Source organism: Oratosquilla oratoria, chromosome 11 (assembly GCF_046742065.1).
Source record: "Oratosquilla oratoria isolate Oo_2021 chromosome 11, ASM4674206v1, whole genome shotgun sequence".
Taxonomy (NCBI): Eukaryota; Metazoa; Arthropoda; class Malacostraca; order Stomatopoda; family Squillidae; genus Oratosquilla; species Oratosquilla oratoria.
In genome coordinates, this window is record NC_134787.1 from 63976695 (window position 1) to 63995998 (window position 19304).

The 19304-nt window shown below is 39.0% G+C and overlaps 1 protein-coding gene across 1 annotated transcript in view; it reads right to left on the minus strand.

The window, feature by feature from the left end:
* The window catches only part of Usp5 (ubiquitin specific protease 5), a 31618-nt gene extending 24372 nt beyond the window's left edge, over positions 1-7246 (minus strand). The window contains exons 1-2 of the mRNA XM_076193041.1: positions 6956-7246; positions 2047-2172 (exon numbers count right to left, since the gene is read on the minus strand). Of these exons, the coding sequence (XP_076049156.1) occupies positions 2047-2172; positions 6956-7051 (222 nt within the window). The 5' untranslated portion in view covers positions 7052-7246. The remainder of the gene's footprint in view (positions 1-2046; positions 2173-6955) is intronic.
* Positions 7247-19304: the final 12058 nt, after the last annotated feature.

Below are 19304 nucleotides of genomic sequence, written 5' to 3' on the forward strand. Positions count from 1 at the left end.
AATCCTAACACAAGTTCTATTAATAATAAATACATACATAGAAGGAATATAGTGAAGGATAAAGGAAAAACAGGAGCAGAAGAAGGAGGGGATGTTTCAAGAACAAATTGCTGAAGTGTGCAAAGAGGAGGATGGGAGGGATCAGAAGGCAAGAGAGCAAATGGGATGAAGAGGTAAGGGTGGTGGTGGCAGAGAAACAAGCCAGTAAATGATTACAAAGAATAAATGGTGGAGCATATGAGATACAAAATAATGAGGGTAGAAACAAAACTCAATGTGAGGAAGACAAAGAGGAGAGATGTAAAACAAGGTAGGCATTTGCTAGAGAGCTTAAAAAAGATAAAAATATATATATATATGCCAAAAGAGTGAAGGGTGGAGTGAAACACGTACATAAAAAGGCAAAGGCTGAAGATGAACAAAAGCTAATGGAAATGAAGGTGGTAAGGGGAAGATGAGTGTGGAGTATTTGTTGAACTTGAAGGAGGATACTGATGTTTTGACTGTCGCAAGGGTAGATGTCAGGAAAATGATAGTGATGGAGGAGGAAAAAGGTGGAGAGTAGGAAAAGAGTATTTATGAAGTGGCCTTGCTGTGGATGTGCTGTGACTTGCGACACTGCCCCTGACCCAGGGCAGTGGACAAGGTGCAGGGATGACCCATCATCCAGGAGGTGCTAGGATAAGAGGGAGGGTGGAGGGGAGTGGAGTGTATTTAGGGATGGAATGGGTGGGAATGATTTTATGCCTTTTTCTTTTTGGCTACCTCCCTTGAAAGGGGGAAAAGGCCTTGGTATATGTATGTATGTATGTATAAAGAACACTGAAAGAGGTGAAAGCTGGTAAGGCACCTGGGTCTGAGTGTTGTCATGTGGAGTGTCTGATAAAGAGAGTAGTAGTAGTCAAATGCCTGGTGAGATTGTTTAATATATGTCAAAGGAAAGTGTACTGGTAGAAAAGAAAAAGAGGAAAAGAAGGAAAAAATGTAAGGATTAAAAAATAAGTAAACAAATAAGTGGTGGAATACCTGGTGAGATTGTTTAATATGTGTCAAAGGAAAGAAAGTGTACTGGTAGAAAAGTGGAAAAGAATGAAAAAATTAGTAAAATAAAGCACCATACTTCATTAAAGCAATACATCAAAAAAGTAAATAGATAAATAAAATAAATAGAAGATATCCCTTCAACTCTTGAGTAATAAATTTTTTCATTAAATCAAGTCATCTAATGTAGTAACTGGTACAAATATTTTTCAAATGTATGAGTGGTAATGTATTGATTAGAACTTTGCAATATCAAAAATCTAATATACATTAATCCCACTTTAAAATAGTTTGAGACCATTGTTTCTTGTCTGATTCTCATTCAATGTGAAAATTTTGTCACTTTTGATGTTGTCAATTTCCTTTAAAATCTTAAAGACCTGTATCAAGTCACCTCTGAGTCTACGCTTTTTTAGGGAAAACAGATTCATGTGTTTTAGTCGATTTTTGTATAATCAGTTTTGTAGCTCGCCGTCGTACTTTTTCCAGTCTGTCAATGTCTTTAATGAGATTTGGTGACCATACAGAAATAGCATATTCCAAATGTGGACGAACTAACGATTTATATAGCTTGTTAATGAGTGATGGACTTTTGAAATCAAAAGATCGCGCAATCAGTCCCAGAATCTTATTTGCTTTCTCAGAGGCTGAAATACACTGCTTGGATGATTTAAGGTCGTTACTGATAATTACGCCGAGATCTTTTTCACTATCCACTTTTGTTAACGAATTTCCAAGTAACTTGTAATCGTACGTTATTTTTACCTATGTGCATTACCTTGCATTTACTTGTGTTAAATTTCATTAGCCACTTTTCAGACCATTGCTGTAATTTATCTAAAATTATTTAAATCTGATTAATCTGATTAATTTTACATTTTCTGAATTCCCATCAAAAATAAAAATAAAATAAACAGAATCCTAATGACATTTGGTGTACTGCCATTCAATTATTGCACTTTTACCAATTTCAAATTCTTGCAAAAGTGCTCAAATTTAAGTTACCTCTTTGCGAGTTCGATGAAGGTGTAGGAACACATGGTTACCAGTGCGCTCTGAATACCATGAAACATATTCCTTGCCCCAACCTAGGAAAGTGTTAAGGCAGACATATAATCCAGTTTCACTGTCCTGGAAAAAGAAAAGAAAATAAATGATTACATATTACATAATTATTTATCTAGGAAAAAGTGCACACACATATATAAACATATTTACACACATACACACACAGTTTTAGGTCTTAGATCAACAATAACCCAGCACAATAAATACAAGATAGCACCAAATTGCAACTGAGCCTATTTGAATTAATTATAAAAAAGAAAAAAAAAAAAGAATTATATATACATATATATATATATATATATATATATATATATATATATATATATATATATATATATATATATATATATATACAGGAAGGACACCACACCCCATAAATCAACAGTGATATTGCTCACCCCAGACAACCGTGAAAAAAAAGATCACTAGTAAAATTTCTGACCAAATGCTTCAATTGTAAATGAACATTTGATACTCATATGACTTACAGCCCACATATCAAAGACCAGAGAGAGAGAGAGAGAGAGAGAGAGAGAGAGAGAGAGAGAGAGAGAGAGAGAGATAGAGAGAGAGATAGAGAGAGAGAGATATATATATATATATATATATTTAAATCCCTCACAAGCTCTGACTTTGGACACAAATTCTAATAACCATTTTCAAACAATTCATAAGATCAACCCTTGACTACATCCCCCCACAAATTGGTTCTCAACAATCATCAAGACAAACACGAACAACTTACAAACTGTACAGAATGGAGCAATGAGAGTAGTAACAAGATGCACCAATACCACCCCAATTAACTCCATACAGAAACCAAAATCTTTCCCATGGAACACTACACCAAAATGACAGGAACACAATTCTGGACCAAAATCCTTAACACCACACACCCATCATAAAACATTTCACATGTACCACTAACAGAAAGAAAGAAAGAAAGAAAGAAAGAAAGAAAGAAAGAAAGAAAGAAAGAAAAGAAAGAAAGAAAGAAAGAAAGAAAGAAGAAAGAAGAAAGAAAGAAAGAAAGAAAGAAAGAAAGAAAGAAAGAAAGAAAAAAAAAAAAAGTTTGTCTGTTTATGGATTGCAGAAATAGGCCACACATAATCATCATCAACCATTTTGTTTGATAAGTGGATGTTAAGACTTATCATATTGAAAGGTTAGGTGGTTTGATTAGTACCACAGGTTAAGTTAGAATATTCTTAATATCTTGTGCATGAGAACATGCTACATGCAATAGGGGAAGAAGATGGGGTAAGGAATGTCAAAAATAAATGTTTTATCGTGAGATTCATGTGAATCTGATACTTATTGATTTCTACTGTAAATCGCTCATTTTTAATTCTTAGACCGCCCTACTAGGTTAGCACAAAAACAAGTGAATTTCAGTAGAAATTATACCTCTATTGGTGGTATTAGTAATTGATTTTGCCATGTTTAGCACCAATGGGGTGGGGAAGCAAATTGTTGCCATAACACAATTTGTTTCTAAAATAATATATGACATTCAATTTCCTCTTCTCTCTACCATCTAAGTTTTAGTGGTTGGCCAAGGGTGCACTTCCATTATGTACATTACGTAATACAGCCAAAGGAAATTTATATTACAAAAATCATACATTTGCAGATCTCGTCAAGAAAACTTGGTTTAACTTATGAGCCTAGTTCATCTAAAATATGAAAAAAATAACAGCATATGATGGACCTCGGGGGGGTGGGGGGGTGAGAGAGAGAGAGAGAGAGAGAGAGAGAGAGAGAGAGAGAGAGAGAGAGAGAGAGAGAGAGAGAGAGAGAGAGAGAGAGAGAAATAACACAACCTAACACTGTCGGGGATTCTCTAGACCAGTGGTTCTCAAACTGTGTTCTGCAGAACCCTGGCGAAAAATTATAATTATTTATTTGAACAGGAATGAATAAAATGAAATATGAAAGTGATGAAATCTTTTACATTTGAGGAGAAAGAGAGGGAGAGACACAATATACTGTGCGTATTGGTGACGGTTAGTCTTAAATCTTTTTAAGTCGGTAAAAAAAAAAGTCTGTTAAAAAAGGTAAGAATTGTGATGCTGAGTACTGTACTAAACTTTGCACTTTCATTTGGTTGTATTTATAAATAAACAACAAATACCACATTCAGACAAAAAAAACTCTTAATGTGAGATCCAGTCCATTACACCAATTACACAGTTTTTTTTTTTTCCAAATTCAGTAAATTTTCAGAAGTGTACACCTATGCAATATGGCAATAGAAAATTAAATATTAATTTTGAAAATTTTAATACATCCACATAATTTACATTTTTCATGGCAGAAATCAATAACAGAAAAGGTTGCTAAAAGCAATACACTAACAAATGGAGCTGCAGGGGCTGCCTGAGACACCATCTTTGTTTTGATAGGTGCAGTGGTCAAAGAAATCAAACAATAATAAATTTGTCTATTTTGACATGACCTAACCTAACCTATTTCAACCTACTTAAACTAACCTGTATTTAGTAATGCAATACCTGTAATTCTATAGGTCATCAGGGATATTGATGGCTGGTGGTGTATTTGCTTTTAGCAGGACTGGACAGACAACATGGAATCTCAATCCTATGATCACAACTTTGATTGGTAGTGTATTTGCCTTTAGCAACTTTCCTTATCATTGAATTCAGTCTAGAGAAATGTATATAGTGTTGACATAATTTACAAAATTAATAGAGAAAAGGAGTTTGAATGTGTTTGAGATGAAATGCCTGGGAAGTATGATAGGGGTTACCAGGCTAGATGGAGTGAGAAATGAGGAGGTCAGGAGGAGAACAGGGGTGGAGAGGGAGTTGGGAAATAGGGTTGATAAAAGAGTATTAGGATGGTTTGGACACATGGAAAGAATGAGTGAAGAAAGATTAGTAAGAGGTATGGAAGGCAGAGGTGGAAAGAGTGAACATGAGGGGATGAGATGGATAGATGGGGTAAAAGGAGCATTGGGAAAGAAGGGAATGTCTGTTGAGGAAGGACGGGAGAGGACAGAACATAGGGGTGAAAGGAGAATGGTTGTGTATGGATGATGCTGTGATGCATGTGGGGGAGTGGGTGGGGGATGGGGGGTGAAGGAGTATGTATGAGAAATAAATTGATGCAGCCCGAAAGAATTTCTCCCCATCTTCTCCTTTTCTTCATGAGGGGATGGAGAGGGGGAATCGCAGAACTGATGAAGCTGCCTTGCTGAGGATGTGCTGTGTCTTGCGACACTGCTTCTGACCCAGGGCAGTGGACAAGATGCAGGGATGCCCCGTCATCCAGGAGGTGCCAAAATAAGAGGGAGGGAGGAGGGTAGAGGGGAATGGAGTTTGTAGGGAGTGGAATGGATGGGAGTGGTTTCTATGCCTTTGTCTTTTGGCTACCTCCCGTGTAAGGGGAAGAAGAGCCTTTGGTATACATATGTAATATTTAATTTTCTAATACTACATCACATAGGTATGCACTTCCAAAAAAAATACCACAAATTTTAACCCTATACGAGCCTGATATCGGAAAGTAATGGCAATAAAAGGAATATTATTAAACTTACATATACTGCAAAAAATAAGTTAAAGCATATTTCAAATTGACAGTAGTCAGTACATTATGAACTGGAACTAAGGCTACATATAAAAAACTATCTGGACAAAATATGGGGAGGAGGTCTTCTCCATTACATTTTCATAAAAAAAAATATTGGTAAAATCCCAGAATCACGAAAACAGGTGAGAAATGTTGTGATATGAACAATGGTGCACATCATTTCCATCGCAAATGCGTACTTTTGAAGTAATTAAGTATTGAAGTTATGCACTTATGCCTACATCTCTCGAACGATCTGGGGGGACATGTGGGAAATCTGGATTTTTGGGTGGGGGAGACTAATAAATGGAGTAATGTGCATTGCAAAACAGGTATAAAATGAACAAAAACACTTAAAAATTACCAAAAAAAAAAAAAAAAAAAAAAAAAAAAAAAAAAATCACATTTTAGGTCCAGTGTCCAGTGGTAGCCGTCTTTGTGTTTACCAACGATTCAAAAAATGTCTCGCTAAAATTGTTACACTTAGCGAAGTCCACTCCAGCCGCACAAGACTTCCTAACCGTAAACTAACGTTACCTCCGTTAGGTTAGGTTAGGTTAGGTTAGTTCAGTTTACTTTACAGTTACTAAGTCTTCTGCGATCCGCTGCCTTCAATCTAGCGCTTCAATCTATACTTACAATCGTTAGTAAACAAACATGCCGCTGCGTGCGGTACCCACCGATATGGGATATTTTTGTTTTTTATGGGTTTCTTTAGTCTTCTTCATTTTACACCTGTTTGGCAATGCGCATTACACCATTAGTCTCCCCCACCCAAAAACCCCGATTTCCCACACGTCCCCCCAGATCATTCGAGAGATGTAGGCATAAGTGCATAACTTCAATACTTAATTACTTCAAAAGTACACATTTGCGACGGAAATTATGTACACCACCGTTCATATCACAACATTTCTCACCAGAAACACATAAGCCACATATCAAATTCTATGGTTGGGTGAAACTATAAACTGACTGATAGGGCCTTTAGAATTTGTGTACATTTCAATGAAAGGCATCTACTCATATATTTACATATCCATGAATATATATATAAACATATATAAATATACATATCCATATACATACAAATTCATAACCACATACATATAAATGCATGTAAATATATATATACAAATGGATTTATATACCAATCCACAAAACTAAATGTGAACTCTGGTATAAACAATTCAGCAATAAAACTTCTTCCCTCCAAAAGCCCCTCATAAGAATCCAATTTCTGCATACTTACTGGTGAATCAAAGGAAAACATACATTCTTCCTTATAGACTTTATCACCGCTCTTGGGAATACGAATCTTTGACAAATGTGCTTGAAGTTTATCCATGACTGTCAAATTGCAACAGCAATACTCACTCCCAGGTTACTTTCACCACAAGATGTTATGATTCCTCTTATTGTGTAAATAACGTGAAGCAGACGATTTCATTTATTTTCAATAACTGAAAGAACACGGTTGTTGTCTATTTGTCTAAGAATAACACACAAAAAAACTGGATTTTAGAATGTTTGTTTACGGAGGAATGAATCACAAGAAAAGAATATCTAGACCGGAAATGGAGTTGACACAAGCCAATGTTACGGTCATGAAATTGACCGATAGTTATGTATTAGTCCAGTAAGGGTATGGCCTGACTCAGGGAAAATTGCAGTAGTAATGATCCATTTTTTCAATAGAAAGATCACACTAGAAATGTAATTTCATAAAGTTGGTGGAACATAGTTTTAGAGACGCATGATGAAAGATGACCCTAAGTGCACAAAAAATATATATATCCATGATTAGTACTGCAATTTCCCCTGGGTTCAGCCCCTTTGGGCACTGGATTTACTGGACTAAATTTAAAATTATCTATGGCATTACACGTCTTCATTATAAGACTATGAAAGACAAACAGAAATACATACATCAATTGTATTCTGCTTGAACAAACAATTACACTGTCTCGAGTCTCATGACCAATGAAACCTATTCCGTGCCCGATTCCTCATTCATGAATTCTATTCTGCCCTGTACTTCTTTTGACCAATCATCTGAACGAACTCGGCAATGCTTAAGTAACCCTTTCTGAAAATCGAATGTTCTAACAGGTATCAAATTGAAATGTCTTTCTTTTCATTGTGTTTATCTGGCATCCCACAAAATAACCACTTGTCCCGGTAGGAAAATGCTGGATCTGCGGACCTTCTTCGGCATCCAATACTTTCCGCTCCCATTGCCTCGGAATATCCTTACTGACAGTTGAACTTTGCAACTTCATGGGGATTGCGATACTCTCGTCGCCACTCAGTATGCACACGTTGACAAACGGTTACAAGTATGTCTCCATCACGTTCCTCACTTGTTATTTTTTTTTCCCGCCGTCACAATCTTTCTGGCCCAAAGTGGTAGTGCCCGATTCACCCAATTGCTGTTGACATAACACACAGCCTTGACAAATATAAACAGTTCACGTAAGTGCTTAGAAATATACAGTTGAACTGCATGAAAACACCATTTTGGGTTAGGGGTACCTCTAGATTGGGTATAAGGAGAAATTATAGCATTATGAAACCAGTTTCATCTGAAATGCAAGGCAACATATGTGTACTGACACAAAAACTTGAATGTATTTTTTTTTTGTAAATGATGTATATTGTATGGCTATTTTTTGGTCGTATTGAAGCTTTGAAAAACGCCGGAGTTTGTGTAAAAAGAGGTTTGGGAAACCATGTTCCACCAACCTACAGGGTTACATTTTTAATATGTTGTAAAGATGACTCTAGTGCACAAAAAAAAAACATGCTTAGTATTAAATACTACTATAATTTCCCCTGGGTTCAGCCCTTTTTGGCGCTAGATTTACTGGACTATACACTGAAACAAAGCTAAGGAATGCAAAGAGGAGAATGGAGAGATCACTAATGGTAATAACGCTGAGAGACCGAAAGAGAGGAAGTTGGGTGAGAGAGCAGACTAGAGTGAAAGATACTGTGGAGGCGGTAAAAGAGAGGAAGTGGAATTGGACAGGTTAGTGCGAACGACTGATGAGCAGTGGAGCAAGTGTGTTACTCAAGAGACGCCGTGAGATAGGAAGCGTGGGAGAGGGAGACCGAGAAGTTTGCAGGAGTGACGTGGCAGAGGTTGGCGCGGTCGTGTGAATCGTGGAATGGTATGAAGGAGGCCTTTGTTCAGCAGTGGACTCAGGATGGCTGATTTGATTTGATACCTAAGATTCATGCAAGATCGAGAGAATACTAAGAACAGCAATAACATTATCCTCAGCCTCGTTAAGAAATAGAAGAGACTTGATGCAGTACTCAGATGACGGTAGTGGACAAAACTGACAGAGAAGATATCTTGAAAGTGGGGCATCATGAGAGTATGGTAAAACGACAATGATTGAAGGGTGTAAATAGAATTAATTTTTGTACATATGCGTAAACTCCTGTAATAGCTTAGAAAGAGGCAGGCCAAGGAACATTATATAGATTTAAAACAAAGTATGACAATTGGGGAGTTGGAGACAGGTGTGATCATAACTGCTTTCGTGTGTACTAAAATAATAATCCTACAAACTATTCATCCCGTCTCACAAACACCGAACCTGCGACAGCGAAACTCAACCAGGGGGCCATGCCCTCCTTCCCCAAAGGAGTTATGACGTGTAGTCGCAGGACCACAATGGAAATTAATATATATAATTTTTTTTGCCATCCTCGCAATTTCTCACATGGTATTTACCTAAATTTAATCTTTTTACATCTGTGTATACGACTGTAAGATAGGAACAAAAATGACAATAATTTAGGGAGTCAAGGCCTACTGTTAAAAATTATACATTCCTATACAATGTGAGGAATCTGAACAAAAATAAAAAAATCATCACTATGTTGGCAGAAGAACTGTAAGATAATTTTTACATTCAACTTTGTATTAAGACAAGGAGTTTCTCTATCAACATTTTATTATTGTTATTCTAACGATTATTATATATTTTCCTTTGTTGGCGGGTGGAATTAGGGAGAAAAATAAAGAGGAACACCACGAATGGTGAGAATCCATGAGGGGGGAACAAAGTGAAAAAGGTTGAGAACCACTGATTCCTATTTATCCTAATCTAACCACACTTTGCTGTTGGCCATAGTAAGAGAAAGACGTTACTGCACAAGCTGTGACAACTGAATCTACCGCCTAGGAATGGATATGGTGGTGTTTGTGTAAATGGTGAGTGTTCCCGTCAAATGAAAAATTGGAAAGTGATTATGCATAAAGTTGAAAGAAGGAACCAGAGGACAGGTGAAGTCATATGTTAACAGACACACCGACTGGAGGAAGTAATTGTGAATTTGGAACCGGTACTGAACATAGAGAAACTATTGATAACTACTCAGCTTCAGCCTCAGTCACACCAAGCTTACAACCTGTTTCCGACCACCTTCGACGGTGTCACTTTTGTTTCTCTCATGGTTAGCGCCAGACTATTTCATCTTCATCTTCATGACGGGGAAGAAGGGGGGGGGAGCTTCATTCCAATTGCAGCATTGTCTTGAATTCTTTTTATTAACAGGAACAACACAAATCAGCCTGGTCGCCGGTGGTCGGAAACAGGTCGTAAGCTTTGTGTGACTGGGCCCTTAAGGCACAAATGACCACGATGAATAATTACTTGTATCAATAGTGAGAGACATAATAAAAGCTGTGTACACATGGGTACTTGCCAGTTTAGGGAAAAAAACAAGATTAACCATTTCTGTAGGAGTCAAATTCTCGCGCGCAGCATCGGCTGTCATATGTACGATTCATCACACTACACGCAATAATATAAATTCACTGCTGTATTACTCGTTCTCTTTTACTCTGAGTAATAATTAAACAGAAAACGTGATCTAACCGGTTCCCAGAATCAGGTGGTAACTCATGTACTATTTTATATATATATATATATATATATATATATATATATATATATATATATATATATATAATCAAGGCGCCGACTTCGGCATCCTCGTGTACCCACTCCTGCCTCATGACGCCTATATAGACGTCATCGTACTGAAGTAGATAATATTGTTGTAATCCAAGTAGGGAAGCTCACGCCGATGTTATGCAATTTAGAATGTTATGTGATTAGATCAAATTAAAATAAGATATAAAGAGTGAGTTGGGCAAGATGAAAAGTACATACATACATATACCAAGGCTTTTTCCCCCTTACAAGCGGGTAGCCAAAAAGGAAAAGGCATAAAATCATTCCCACCCATTCCATCCCTGAATACACTCCACACCCCTCCACCCTCCCTCTTATCTGAGCACCTCCTGGATGACGGGTCATCCCTGCACCTTGCCCACTACCCTAGGTCAGAAGCAGTGTCGCAAGACACAGCACATCCACAGCAAGGCCGCTTCATTAAATCAGCGACCCCCCTCTCCGTCCCCCCATGCATAAAAGGAGAGGACGGGGAGAAATCCCTTCGGGCTGCGTCAAATTTTGCTCACACATACTACCTCACCCCCCATCCCCCCGCCCATTCCACCTCATGCATCACAACATCATCCATATACAACCATTCTCCACTCACCTCTGTCTTCTGTTCTCTCCCTTCCTTCCCCAACAGACATTCCCCTTTTCCCCAAAGCCCCCTTCACCCCATCCATCCATCTAATCCTACGATGTCCCCTCATGTTCACTCCCTCCACATCTGCCTTCCATACCTCTTTTACTAGTCTTTCTTCACTCATTCTTTCCATGTGTCCAAACCATCCTAATACTCTTTCATCAACCCTATCTCCCAACTCCCTTTCCACACCCGTTCTTCTCCTCACCTCATTTCTCACTCTATCTAGCCTAGTAACCCCCATCATACTTCTCAGACACCTCATCTCAAACACATTCAAACTCCTTCTCTCTTCCTCTCTTATGTTCCATGTTTCTGCCCCATACAGTGTTGTTGGCACAATCACTCCTTCATACAGTCTCCTCTTAGCATCCATTCCCAAATTTCTATTCCTCATTACACTCTTCAACCCACCAAGGCATTTACTCGCTTCTCTCAATCTACATTCTACCTCCACCTTCACTCCACCTTTTCCTGTCACATTTGCACCCAAGTATCTAAAACTATCCACTTCCTCCAGTTGCTCTCCCTTAATGCTCACTTCCAGTCTACTGCCACTTTCACCCCTTGTACATCTCATCACCTTACTTTTACCCACATTTATCTTTAGCTTTCTTCTATCATATACTCTCCCAAACTCTGTCACCAACTTCCTCAGTCCCTCCTCCAATCCTGCCACAAGCGCAGTGTCGTCCGCAAACAACAGCTGGCTCACCTCCCAATTTTCTCCATTTTCTTTAACCATCTCCAATCCCTTGCCCACTACCCTTGCATTTACCTCTCGCACTATCCCATCCATGTCTAAGTTGAACAGCCAGGGCGACATAACGCATCCTTGACGAAGTCCCACCTTTACCTCGAACCACTCACTCTCTTCATTTCTAATCCTGACACAAGCTCTACTACTCTCATAAAAAAAGATGAAAAGTATTCAGCATAAATTATAGGAAGAAAGAGACAAGCTGGAGGACAGTGTGCAAAAATGCGATGACTAGGCCAAGAACGAAGAAATGAGAGATCTAACAAGAGAAATTATGGATAAGGACACATAAGTGAGAACAAGACCAGTTAGATTATGTGGAGCACAAAGGGAGAATGGTTGTATATGGATGATGTTGTGATTGCATGAGGTGGTATGGGCGGGGGGATGGGGGGTGAGGTAGTATGTGTGAGCAAAATTTGACGCAGCCCGAAGGGATTTCTCCCCGTCCTCTCCTTTTATGCATGGGGGGACGGAGAAGGGGGGGGGTCGCCGATTTAATGAAGCGGCCTTGCTGTGGATGTGCTGTGTCTTGCGACACTGCTTCTGACCCAGGGCAGTGGACAAGGTGCAGGGATGACCCGTCATCCAGGAGGTGCTCAGATAAGAGGGAGGGTGGAGGAGTGTGGAGTGTATTCAGGGATGGAATGGGTGGAAATGATTTTATGCCTTTCCCTTTTTGGCTACCTCCCTTGTAAGGGGGGAAAAGCCTTGGTATATGTATGTATGTATGTACAAAGGGAGAGAAGAAATGGAAGATGTGGAAAGGGATTGGAAAAAGGTAATTACAAAAAAAATATCAGAAGATTGGCGAATGGTAGAAATATCGGCAATATATATAGAAAGCGCTGTTCATGGAGTTATCGGCCAATCAATCTGACCAGTATATGAAACATTAATAAGGGAAGGTGTCGTTATTCAGTGACAGGCTGGATTTATACCTACTATATCTGTGCCTTGTAACACACAGAGGCTGTAGATAAAGGAAACTGTATTGATGTAGCTTGTTGTGAAAAACTGATAAAGCTCAACATCATTGTTGCACACAGTTATAATATAGCATTGGTGACTCAGTGGTTTGAAACATTTTTGAACAATAGAAAACAGAGTTGTTGTTGAAAGGGAAACATCAAGTTGGTATGATGTAATTGCAGATGTACGCCATAGAAGTGTATTAGAGTCATTGTTTTTTTTTTATCATTATCATTAATTAAATGAATTTATGGTTTACCTGATGTACTGAAACATGCGAGTAGTATTTAATCGAGTGCTAATGACAATGATAAACAGGATAATACTTGATGAAGTAGAGGAAAAAGAGATCCGGAGAGAATATATGTGAAATGAGGAAGTGATCTGAGAAATGGTAACCCCCAAGTTTCACCTAAAAAAAAAAAAAAAACGCAAGCAAACAAGAACAGGACGAGACATCCGTGATAACGGAGATGCATATAAGAAATGGATGTATGAAAAAAACGGTATTGTCATGGATGATAGTTGACTGTGCTTAGGAAACCATATAGCTGAAAACATGTGAACATCCGTCTTACTAATGTAATGTGATGTAATGCCTGCATGATTAGATTCAAGCTTGACATAGAACATCTCATAGGTCTCAGTAGGATCTGCAATAAGAGAAATGAAGCCCATAGTGTGTTTCAACCTTACCTACATCATATGCTCATCAACCGCAGTAACCTCTAAAAGGAAGAGCGTAGTTGGGTAAATACTTCCTACAGCTCCTACGAAGTGGGCTCCATCGGCGTGGTCTGACCAGAAATAGGTGTAACCCTTACTAATGATCGCACGACTGCCTGGTTTTCTCACCTCTTCAAGAGACACTGTATCCCTTCAAAGCTTACTAAGATGGGAAGAATGTCTTAGGCGCCCACACGGAGAGCTCGCCGGAGGTTCTCCCCGGGCCTAGTTCAACGTGTTTGTACCGCATTTGCAACCCGCACAGCTGGCATGGTGCTTTTGTCAAGGTAAATGCAGGTCCACCCCTACAATAAGTGTCATTTATGAATGCCATGTATATGTATCTAAGATTCGTTCTCGCATAACAATGGTGGGTCACGTCAGGAAGTACTCCAAAGGATTGGCACTGCCCATGCTGTTATGGACACACTCAACCAGAGTGTATGACAGTGTCTGTATTTATGTAGGAGGAGTAACATCTTAATCTTAAGTTACTTATGTTTCTTGTCTTGTTGTATAACTATGAGATATTAGCAAAAATGCCTATTTGAAGAGGCTTCTCGATGTCTTTGTTACCAAGTGCCTTCTGGTAATCATGAGGTATCACTGGAATGACTTTATATCAAACCAGAGACTGTACTGCAAGACTCGTACTAGGTCTGATACTGGTATAGTTCATAAATGTGTTACTCTTCTCTGATGCTGATCCCACTCATAGGGTTTTCTCCACAAGAGATAGCCCTCGATGGAAGAGACGAAGGGAACGCCCACAGAATTAGTGGTTGGGCCAAGTTGATCTAACCTTTCAAGAGTTGTTTGGATTGGGAAGGATGCCTACATTGGAACTTGCCCGGAGAGACCGCAGAGACTGATTACCGCATATGAGTGAAGCAACGCGCTCCCTGGCGTATACTGCCAGTTGATGAATTGATGCCCTCCCACACACCATCGAATCCAAGAAGGGAAAACCAGGATTTGGGTACACGTTTTGACCCAACAGTCCCAAGGATCTTGGGAGAGTACGCACCCACCGTCTTGGCACTAAAGGAATACGTACTTAGACAATGTAATCAAACCTGTTGATGATGGCCACGACATTGATTCCAACCATATGGACTGCGAAAAAGCGTTCGGCCGAGGTCCCACTCAAGAGACCATTAAGTAAATCAAAGGCAGCATGCATAGAAGGCTAGCTTCTCCAGTGGGCCAAGGGGTTCCTATCAGAAAGATCCCACCGTGTAACAGTTCGAGGTACAACATCTTTGTAGATGCAAGTCATGAGTGGTGTCCCACAAGGTACGGTATGCCCAGCCCTCTTCCTAATTGATATCAATGATGTAAACAACCTATATTCATCTGCAATATTATTTGCAGAGGACGCTAACTATACAGTACTATCAAAACGGAGGAGGACGTCGCAACTCTACAGAAGGGCATGGCACGCTTGGATGAGTGGAGGAATAAATGGCTGCTAACTTTCAATGTCAGCAAATGCAGTACCATCCACATATGCCTAAACAACCAACGGGCAGATTACCAACTAAACGGCTCAGTGCTCCAGAAGACAACTCAAGAAAAAGACCTTGGGGTCCTAATATCAAGTGACCTTAAGGCATGTTGCCAAAGTAGCCGCCAAAGCGAACTGTCGCTTGGGGATGATTAATAGGATTTTTTACGCCCGAAACAAGGAAATTCTACCACTCTACCTCTCGTTAGTTCGTTCTATTCTTGTCTATAGTGTCCAGACGTGGTCACTGTATTTGGTACGAGATATTCAGAGCCTGGAAAAAGATACAACGAAGATCGACAAACTGATACCAGAGCTGTCACAGTTGACGTACGTTGGATGGCCATTGACACAAAGAGTTCATCCACCATTTTGATGGTTTTCTTCCGTATGAGTGTCCAACACACCCTCCTCACTGGCGGGTGATTCACCATGTGACCGGTGAGGGTGACGATTTAGTAGCTGACAATTAGACCATGCGCCAAGTAGTACTAAATTACACAGTACCGGTAGAAGGACAACTGTCTTCCCTGACTTAAGGAACAAGTTAGATGAAGATCTAATTCAGTCCAACAACATAAACGATTTTAATGTAAATTTTGTTGAGTAGGCCTAGAGACAAAGAGACAGGATCTTATGAACACAGCTCCAATTTTGTATACTACAACTAGAACATAAGGATGAAGAAGACTGCAAGAGACCATAAGGCCTACACTAGGCAGTTCTATGCCCATTACCACCTGTCATCCCCATCCATAAAGTTGTCTAACTGCTTCTTGAAACAACCGATAGTTTTAACGCTCACTACATGGTTACTAAGTTTATTCCATTCGTTGACCACCAATTTTTGCCTATTTCCTGCTCAAGTCTAAATTTGTCCAACTTAAATCCATTACTGTGGGTCCTTGTTTGCGTCACCCTTGTTAAAGCCTTTGATCCGCTTCAACACCTCTATTAGATCACCCCACACTCTGCGTCTTTCTAGAGAGTGTAAGTTAAGGTGCCTAAGCCTCTCTTTGTAAGGTAGATTTCTGAGCCCATGTATCATTTTTTGTCATTCTCCTCTGTACTGATTCTAATGAATTGATGTCAATTCCATAAGACGAAGGCCAAAACTGTACCGCATAGTCAAGGATGGGTCTAACTAATGCTAGAGTTTGATAATTAGCTCTGCATTTCTATTCGTAACCGTCCTAGTAATGAAACCTAATGCTCTGTTAGCATTATTCCTGGCGCTAATGGACTGTTTCCTGGACTTAAGGTCAGGATTCACTAGAAATCTCAAGTTTCTCTCGCACTTAGTTTTCTCTAAAAACGTGTTATCTAAGCTATATTTGTTTTCGGGGTTGTGTAGCCCTACGTTTAACACGCTTCACTTTGAGATATTGAAGTCCATTTGCTATTTCACCAACCAAATGAACAATTTGTTATGATCATCCTGCTGAATCTCGGCGTCGTCTCCTGACCCAGTTGGGCGTCCTATCTTAGTGTTGTCCTCAAACTTACTAACATCACTATTAATCCCATTGTCCAAGTCGTTTATGTACATAATGAACAATAAGGGACCCAAAACCGAGCTCTGGGGAACTCCACTAGAAACACTCCCCCATTTGGATTTTACACCCTCTGTTTTCTGTCACTGATCCAAGCTCTAATCATTTCTAACGCTCTTCCTCTTATGGCATGGGCTTTTATTTCATTTAGTAGTCTCTGGTGGGGCACCTTGTCGAACGCTTTGCTAAAGTCAAGGTAAATAACATTGTAACTATCATTGTTATCTGACGCCTTATATACGTTAGTGTAAAAAGATAGAAGATTAGTCACACATGACTTACCCTTGGAGAAACCATGCTGTGAGTCACGAATCAAATTATGTCTCTCGATGTGATCTTTGAGTCTATTAACTATTATTGATTCAAGCATTTTACCTATAACTGATGTCAAACTGATTGGCCTGTAGTTGCATATAGACGATTTATCTCCCTTTTTGAAAACAGGAACAACATTTGCCTGCCCCCAAACAATAGGCACAAAAACCAGTGTCTACCGACTTATTGAATATTTCTTTTAACTGGTCGCAGATTTCAAATTTACACTCCTTAAGCACTCTCGGAAAAAATATCGTCTGGGCCTGGGGATTTTGTAGCTTTAAGTCTTTCAATCTGTTTGACTACTTCTACCTTAATAATGCTGATATTAAATAGTCTACTTTCTTCATCCCTACTGAAAATCGGATCGCGGTCAGGTACCTTATCTAACCTCTCCTTAGTACAAGTAGACACACAGAAAAAATGTTTGTTAAACGCCTCACTATATATTCCTCCGATTCTATCATGACATTTTCGTCGTTTTAAATTGGGCCTATCCTTTCCTTATTTTTTGTTCTATAGAGATGAAAAAAGCCCTCTGGGTTGGATCTAGCATGTCTGGCAACCTTAATTTCATAGTTACGTTTCACTGTGCGCGTGTTCTTTTTAATCAGTCTTACCATACCGTTATGTAAGGTGTGTTTCCCCGTTTTTTTAACGTAAAGTCCTCTTTTCATTCTGATCTCATATTTCAGCTTATCCGTCATCCATTTGGGAGTATTACTATTCTTCCGTATTGACTTGAGGGGAATAAATTTATTTTATGTATTCAGAATTAAAACTATTAGGTTACTGTACATTTCATCCAAATCATTGACCAGGTTGTTGACATCGTGCTTGTAAGTGACCTGACCACTGACCGCGCTAATGACGTCCGGACTGACCATGCATTTTAGCCCGTCACAGCCCCCTGGGTCAGTCTCGTAAATGACCAAATGTCATACTGTCTCATCTCATCAAAATTAGCTCTCCTGAAGTCCCGTATTAGAACGTTATTCGTACTATTTAATTCTTGTCAAATAATACTAAATCTTATTTTTTGATGATCGCTAGAGCTAGACTATCTCCCACTTTTACATTTTTCGTTAGGTGTTCATTATGAGTTCCCTTGTACGATCGGTAATAATTTGTTTTAAGAAATTATCCTGCACCACATCTAAGAAATTTTGCGCTTCCTTATACCCTACTAAAAATTCCCAGTCAAATTTTCTATAATTAAAATATCCCATGATCACAACGTTTTTGTACTGGGACGCCCTGCTAATTTCATGAATCAGGAGATGAATCTGTTCAGTGCTGAGGTTAGAAGGTCTAAACAGTAAACACACACACACACAGCATAGCTCCGTTTCAACTATGTAAACACACACACACATACACGCACACACACACATCATAGCTCCCTTCCCGCATAATACAACTAGGTAAATACACACACACACACAGCATAGCTCCCTTCCCGTATAATACAACTAGGTAAACACACACACACACACACACACACAGAGAGAGAGTGCTGGATAATACCTGGAATACATTAGATAAAGAAACGGTGTGTGCAAACACTATTCAATATTTTAAGAAGAAAAAAAAAACGATGTTGAAAGATACATAGACGGGTAACCACGAGCATAGCTCCCTTCCCGTATAATACAACTAGGTAAATACACACACACACACAGCTATAACGTTATTGTGGTGTTTAGATAATATGATGAATGGAACACATATCTATGCAAGCTTGTTTGTATAAGCGATGTCACAACACCAAGATAATGTAGTGAAACGTGAAGAGCATGACTACTGTAGGAAGACCTAGTTAATGATTATGGACGGAGTCCGTGGTGGAAATTAATTTTAGTGCGAAGATACTAAAGTCTCGGAACTAGGTTATGAAAAAAGGAGATGTGAGAAATTAATTAATATTCAAAACAAAAGAAGCAAATAGTCTATGGATTTTAATTTGAGATCTATCGCCAGTCACATGTAGAAAATAACAGACAAGTATTTGTTGAAGAATATGTGTAACATTTCATTAAATGGAAAATTACATTATTAAGACCGTTGAAAGTCCAATTCATTTCGGATTGAATGTGAGGCAGTGATGTAGTCACTGTAGTGACCGCATCTAAAGAAATGTGAACTT